This window comes from Electrona antarctica (assembly GCF_951216825.1).
Source record: "Electrona antarctica genome assembly, chromosome: 14".
In the NCBI taxonomy this organism is placed as follows: Eukaryota; Metazoa; Chordata; class Actinopteri; order Myctophiformes; family Myctophidae; genus Electrona; species Electrona antarctica.
The window spans coordinates 7,654,063-7,661,562 of NC_136795.1; the positions used below are offsets into that span (position 1 = coordinate 7,654,063).

At 42.8% G+C, this 7,500-nt stretch overlaps 1 protein-coding gene across 1 annotated transcript in view; it reads right to left on the reverse strand.

Moving 5' to 3' along the window:
• grapa (GRB2 related adaptor protein a) overlaps positions 1-7,500 on the reverse strand; it is a 44,189-nt gene that overhangs the window by 34,886 nt on the left and 1,803 nt on the right. The window contains exon 2 of the mRNA XM_079521673.1: positions 2,844-2,941. Within this exon, the coding sequence (XP_079377799.1) occupies positions 2,844-2,941 (98 nt within the window). The remainder of the gene's footprint in view (positions 1-2,843; positions 2,942-7,500) is intronic.

Consider the following 7,500-nt stretch of genomic DNA (forward strand, 5'->3'; position numbering starts at 1 on the left):
GAGAGAGAGAGAGAGACATTGTTAAAACAGCTGGTTCCCAAACCTTTTCATGTCAAGGACCCCCAAATTGACACTAATTAGCCCACGGACCCACATTTGAAGAGACATGGGACCACCATAAGAGAAGGTTTTTACAGCTCCAGCAGTGATTCTCAACCCGTTTCATTTCAAGGACCCCCAGATTGACATGCAATATTCTACGGACGCCCATTTACTGGCATTTCTATCTCTGGGTCGCCCACATTTATATTGTAAAATCAATGTTAATTTAACTCTGAGAGTGTACAAATGGAACCAAATACACAGAAAAAGTACAAAGAAAAAGTCAAAAAGACTACTAAAGAAAAGAACAAATAGGATTAGAGCGCAGTTTTAAAAGGTTTTTTGATGCGAGTTGGAAGTGGGTCCCACAGAATAGAAATGTCGTAATGGGTCGAGACGCAACGGAACGGCAGCAAAGGCCGCCATGAACGGGACTCGAACACACGACTACAAATCCCATAATGCTTTGGTGCACTGCTCTTCCTGAGAGGGGAGGGCTGTCTAAGGCGCAATCCCAATCCGCTCCCTTGCTGACTCAATGAGCCCTCACTGACTTAGCTGCGCGTTCATGTGAAGTCTGCGAGGGCTCAGCCCCGCCCCTTTATGTGCCCTTTGCCAAAGTCAGCATCGATGCTGACTTTGGCTGACTTTGGCAAAGAAATTACCCACAGTTCATTTAGCGTTACCAGGGGAATGAGGGGGATCCTCCGAACGTCAATCATTTAAGTATGCAAATTAGTTATGTATCGCGGTTAGAATGTCAACAAACACAATAGTGCTTTCTCGCTGTTCTCAAAGGGAGACGGAATGGAAAGAAGGCTATATATTTAATAACAATAATAATAATAAGGGAAACATGATGAGAAAATGACTAATGAGCAAAGTAAAACAATATGGAAATGCAATTTATAATGAATATTATTGAATATTACAACCCCTATCACACAGGAAAGTGTATTTATGAAACTAATAATAAAACTCAGCTTAAATACTAAAATAGATGTGGTAGACATGTATAAATAGGCCAAGCATGTAGGTAGGCACTGGCTGTGAATAAGGACAGTTTTTATAAGGTGATGCGTGTCATGAATGGCGGACTCATCTTCAAAGTGCTGTCCCATTTCTTTCACAACAATTTGGAACCCTTGCAGCCTCTCACCCTCAAGCACTTACAGCTGACATCACTAAAATCAATAAGGGTTCAGGGCTCAGGGCTTGAGGGAGGCGATTGGGCCTTACTGAGACAACATGTAGTCCAAGGAAGCTTTGAGAAGGAAGAGAAGTGGTCACGTGACTGGGCTGCGCCATGACACTTTCATGGACACTTTCATGGGAGCCAAACTCACACCGGAAGTGCAATGAATACATGGCAGTGAATGGAGCCGGCTGGACAAACATTATTTATGAACAATTGAGACCTTTGTCATATAATCGGTTCAGGAATATAGGTTGTTTTCTAATCACTTACTTTTCGATGTGCACAGAATATAATTTTATCTGAGGATCTAAACAGCAGCAGGTATCGTTTCTGGCTCCAAAGTATCGCGAGATTTGGCTGCCAGACAGGATTGATTGATTGATTGATTGAAGAATTTATTAACAGTTTGCAGAATTACAGTACATTTCAAGCACAAACTCAATACAAAGGCTGTTAACTGTGAGTGGACGACCCAATTAAGCATTACACTTGTTTCCAAGTAAACGGTGGGAAGTCTTGCGGTGGGAAGTCTTGCGATACTTGGTACGTTCAGAAAGGTACTTTGTGCTCTTTAGATACCATACCTCTATAGAAATTACACAGTGTAGCCCACATTGAAAAGCAACACAGCAGACAATAATGTGTTACATGTCTTCTGTTATTTTCCAGAAGTGATTACTTTACAAAAGGTCAGTCATTCATAATAAAATAATGTCTGTTCATCAGCTGGTCACTGAGCTCTCATTGACTCCAGTGCATTCTGCCAAACCTCCGGGTAGTTTGGCTCCCATAAAAGCGTCCATGAAAGTGTCATGGTGCAGCCCAGTCACGTGACCACTTCTCTTCCTTCTCAAAGCTTCCTTGATGTAGTCCAGGAAGTAAGTGAGCCCATTGTCCATGACATCAGAGACACTGGGCTCACTGCTAAAATCTAAAATATCTAAAACCACATATTACACACATAAAGACTCCCCAGGAAAGTGTTCTAAATCTTCTAAAGGTCATTAACATATATTTCTTTGCAAAAAGGGTGAAGTGTCCCTTTCATCATATCTGTGATGGTGTTCGTCAGACAGACGGTATAGTGCCCAGCTGGTGTAACGACATCTGATGGGAAGTTTCGGCGTGCATGCTTACTCTGTTAAACGCGCGTGTACACATGCACGTGCGCACGCACGCACGCACACACGCATGCATGTATCATGTATGTGATTATGTAAGGCAGTGAGTGGGTGCTCCTCGGGGAGTACAGCTGTTCAAAGCAGAGCAGTAAAGCGCCCGGGGCCACATACACACTCACTGATGATGAGGGCTTTACACAGTGTGAAACAGTTACCATAGATACAATGGACATATGTGAAGTGATAAGTGTATATATATGTGTGTGTATAGAGAGAGAGAGAGAGAGAGAGAGAGAGAGAGAGAGAGAGAGAGAGAGACAGGGACAGGGACAGGGACAGAGAGAGATGGTCGAGAAATAAATATCGTAAGCTGCACCCCTAAGACATTGCATGTGTGTATGCGTGCGTGTGTGTGTGTGTGTGTGTGTGTGTGTGTGTGTGTGTGTGTGTGTGTGTGTGTGTGCGTGTGCGTGTCTACTCACGCGTGTGGCTTGAGGTTGATGTAGTTCTTGGGAACGAAGCCTTTTCTGTTGTGGAGTTCGGCAGTGTACCAGTTTGGATCATCTTCCATGTTGGTAATCTATAGACACGCACGCACGCACGCACGCACGCACGCACGCACGCACGCACGCACGCACGCACGCACACACACACACACACACACAGATGCGCACGCAGGCGCACACAACATTCAGTCCATCAGTGCAAAGGATAGGATACAATATGAACATAGTATCCTGTACAATACCACATTGTAACAGCAGACCAAAAGCCAAGAGTATAGTCCTTGAATGATCTCTGGCATTCCATCCCCTTAAGGTCCATAATGATGTCAAAACAGAACAATGACGTCTCCCTGACAGACCTATATGGGTCCCATGGCGGTTTGTTTTATTGTAATCATGAGGTGCCAACTGCCAAGTGGTCGGGGTTCAAGATACAGGACGAAACAAGGAGTTCCTGCACATGGACAATCGCAGGAAAGCTGTGTGGAAGTGAATATTCAGTATATTTTTGTTATTGACAACTTTATCTGACTTTGTACATTCTCCGCTCCGGTGTGGTCAACTGAAAGTGTATATGTTTGCACTGTTTGGAGCCATGATGCCACCATGGCCTTCTGAACACAGTCAAGAGTGTGTAGCCTACATCTGTTACCAAATGGACCTCATCATGGGTCCATTATATCCATGGTATGCACGCACGCACGCACGCACGCACGCACGCACGCACGCACTATTGAATTCAACAAAAAGAAAATGCAATTGACAAACCTAAAGATTCTAAACGTGTCCAAGTGTATTTCCTGTTGCAGTGTTTGTTGTATATCTGTATTCTGACATAAAATACATTTGTACACAAGCTGTTCCCTCTATAGCAACACATTCCACTGACGGGATCTATACAAGTTGAAGCAATATGGAGTCCAGACCTAGACTGTATATAGCTTGTGGGAGATAGTACAAATATAGGTTGTGTCTGGAGAGACAGCGCGTGGGCTAATAGAATACACTGTAAAATCTGTTAAAGACTGTCACAATTAACTATGAGAGTGTACACAATTACACATGTTGTGAGACCATTTACTTACATTTGTACACTCAGAGTGATGGAGAAATGAACACTGAGGATTTAGTTCAGCTAGCTGTGCTGATCATGTCCTTGTACGGTCCTTGTAAGTGGCTGTGTTGTTATGCAACATAAAATGTCATCATCCAAAGACAAAGATTTAATTACGATAAAACAAAACCAGGACCAGGAAAAATCATTATGAAACCCCAAAAATAGTTTAAAGGGACATTTCACCGCTGTAAGAAACTGCCAGTCATAGTATTTGTAGTAAATAACAGCAGCACAATTTGAAATTTGCACCTTATGGCCTGAAAAATAATTAAGTCTGTGTGTTTGTGTTTGACTAGGTTTTTGACTGGATTGCTGAATTCCTACAATGCCCAGAATGCTTTAGTGCACTTCCCCTCCTTGTGGAGAGGGAGGAGGCTGCAGGGAGGTGTGACTTTGTAGTCCAGGAAGGAAGTGAGACCACATTTTCATGACAGGTTTTTGGTCATGAACATGGCGTCATGACTAAAATATCTAAAACAACATATTACACACATACAAACACCAGGAAAGTGTTGAGTCTTGTGACCTAAACATAATTCAAATAAGCTCTGGTTGCAAAAGGGGTGAAGTGGCCCTTTAAGCCAAGACTTTGATGTAACATTATTGTCGCGTGCACTTCGTGGTAAGTTCAGTTGAGCAGTTCGCCCATACTCTACATGTCACATGAAATATTAACAGACAGTAAATATGAATTACGGTTGGTGTACGCTCCAGCACCTCGCATCATTATGGTAAATGGTAAATGGTGCATTTATATAGCGCCTTTATCCAAGGCGCTTTACATAGATTGTGCATTACATTCACCCATTCACACACACATTCATACACCGATTGCAGCGGAAGCCATGCAAGGTACCAACCAGCACATCGGGAGCAATTTGGGGTTCAGTGTCTTGCCCAAGGACACTTCGACATGTAGACAGGAGGAGCCGGGATTCGAACCGCTTGAGCCACAGGGTGAGTGGCAAATCGAGTGGCAAAGTGAGTTTAACGTCATTTAACAACATTTAATGCAATCAGATAGGACTTTTCTGTTTGGATAGACAGTATGGGCTGTCAAGGCCAGAAAGTAGGGTTTTTTTGCCACTTAGTAGGCGTTCCTGCATGACTTCCGGGTATGATGATGATGATGTCATGCGCATACCCTCTAATATTAGAGAATCATTCAAATCAGACGATGTATTTTTGTTATGTGTGTAATAGCAGCTGTGCTATTGCTAAGTCATGTGAATGTTATGTGACATGTTATAGTGATTTGAATAATCATCACAATACATAATATACAACAAGTCCGTCAGTGAACGGTGAGTGTATATAGGCTATTTTACTTGAAGTTTGGAGGGAATTGTAGAAGCATGTTGGTACGGGACAATGAGATGAGATGAGATGAGATTAACGTATGCATTTCCAGCTTTCCTCTTAATTGGGTGTATACATTTAGTTGTGAAGTGTATACTTTGAAGTTTGAATAGTGGTTCAAATTGGAAAAAGGGCTTCGTTAAGACCTCCATATTATTATGGTCAATGCCTGTGTGAAAAGTGGGAGTGATTGGTGCAGGCAGTGAGGAGCTACGGCAGTGTTTCTGACACACAGACATTCAGACACACAGACACACATTCAGACATTTGGTTGATTATAGTATGATGATGATGATGATGATGATTGTAGCAGTCAATTTATATTGGGGGTCGGGAGGGGGCGGGGCGGGGGTCCCGATACATTGCAAAAGCATTTCCGGGGGTCCCCGGGCCAAAAGCGTTGAGAACCCCTGCTATAATACACATGCATTTGGGAATGCTCAGCTGTTGAAATGTGTTCATTTGTGCTGTCAGCGGTGGCCGAACGGATAGCGGATCGGTCTTGATACCGGAAGGTCGCCAGTTCGAATCAGCGGTCCGACACGTTAAAATTACCACCGCTGAAGTGCCCTTGAACAAGGCATTGAACCACTACGATGAAATGTGTTCTATGAGCAGGGCCTGGCTGGAAACAAGTTCTTGAGCTTAGCCCAGATACCCTGGGTAAATATAGTAATCATTTCATTTCATTTCACCCTTTGGAAAAACTAAACTTAACCCATTTTGACCTGAGATCAGATTCTAAAAATGTCTTCTACATCCTGACAGTTTTCTGAAAAAGCTATGTTTCTATGTCAGTCATTTTTTCAAAAATAGCAGATCTACAAGCTCGTAGCGCGCCACTCGGTGGCGCGCTACGAGCTTGTAGATCTGCTAATTTTCAATAGCTAAAGCATAACATAATGCTAACACCAAAAGGGGTTCCCGCACAAAATGGGTTGGACACTTCAACAATACAGACTGTGAGATCAACGTGTCGCAGTGCAACACGTTGTGAGCTTGTAGATCGGTTACTTTTGTGTAAAATAAGTATTTATCAGCCATATCACGACAATATGAAATTCTAAATCCAAGACGATATCGAGCCTAATATTATATCATGATATGAAGATAGCCCTGCAGGTAAAGAGACACAAAACTGCTTATACAAAAACTGCTACAAACTCACTGCTTACCAACACCAATTATTTTATTATTCACTATTTTTCAACTGTAAGCAAGTCCCTGTATTTTAAGAAATTACATTCTAATTCAAGCTTATTCAAGGATTTCCAACACCTGTACGAATCCTGAATGAAACTCTTATAAACTCAACATTGTGTCTCCACAAAAGACCTATTTCTATGACAGCGATATGATACAACACAACAAGTGTACATGTCCATATAATGTCCTACGTCAGGGTTCCCCAATTAATTTTCCTCGAGGGCCATATTTTGACTAGGGTACCAGGCTGGGGGCCGAGTCCGCACGCGTGAGGTCGAGGTCTTGCCCTGAAAATTCATTTTCAGGGCAGGACCCCATTTGAAAAGGATGCCCAGTTTGACATGCATAGGCTACTGACCCCCATTTAATGCCATTTATATGTATTTTTTTGAAATTCTTCCGTGGGCCGCAAGGGGGCGCTCCGCGGGCCGCAAATGGCCCGCGGGCCGCCTATTGGGGAACCCTGTCCTACGTTAACCACATCTCATCTCATCTTGGCGTTACAACTTTGGTCATTTCACTATAGGCGAAATTGTGACGCATTGTGAGCTATATATAAAGAGAGAGTGCAGACTGAAAAAGGCAGAGCCAGCCAATTTGTCAGCATGAGCATCACAATCAGTATAACATGAGCATCACAATCAGTATAACCGCTTCATCCAAGTGTGATACGTTTGCTGTTCAAAAAGAACAGATATACAAGCTCTCTGTACATCTGCTATTTTTGAAAATATTTGAAAAAATATCTAATGTGTTTGGACATTATTTAATGATTTAGATTTTTGTTCTTACACACATCTTCTCTTCATGGGGGGTCCCTCCCTGGCACAAAACATCTTCAAATGAGGGTACACGGCACGCGGCCTTATTGGTACAACAACGTTTGACCACCAACTGGTGGAGAGTTCAAGTGGTTCAAGTCATATCATGTGGTTGCCATGTTTGCCAAGT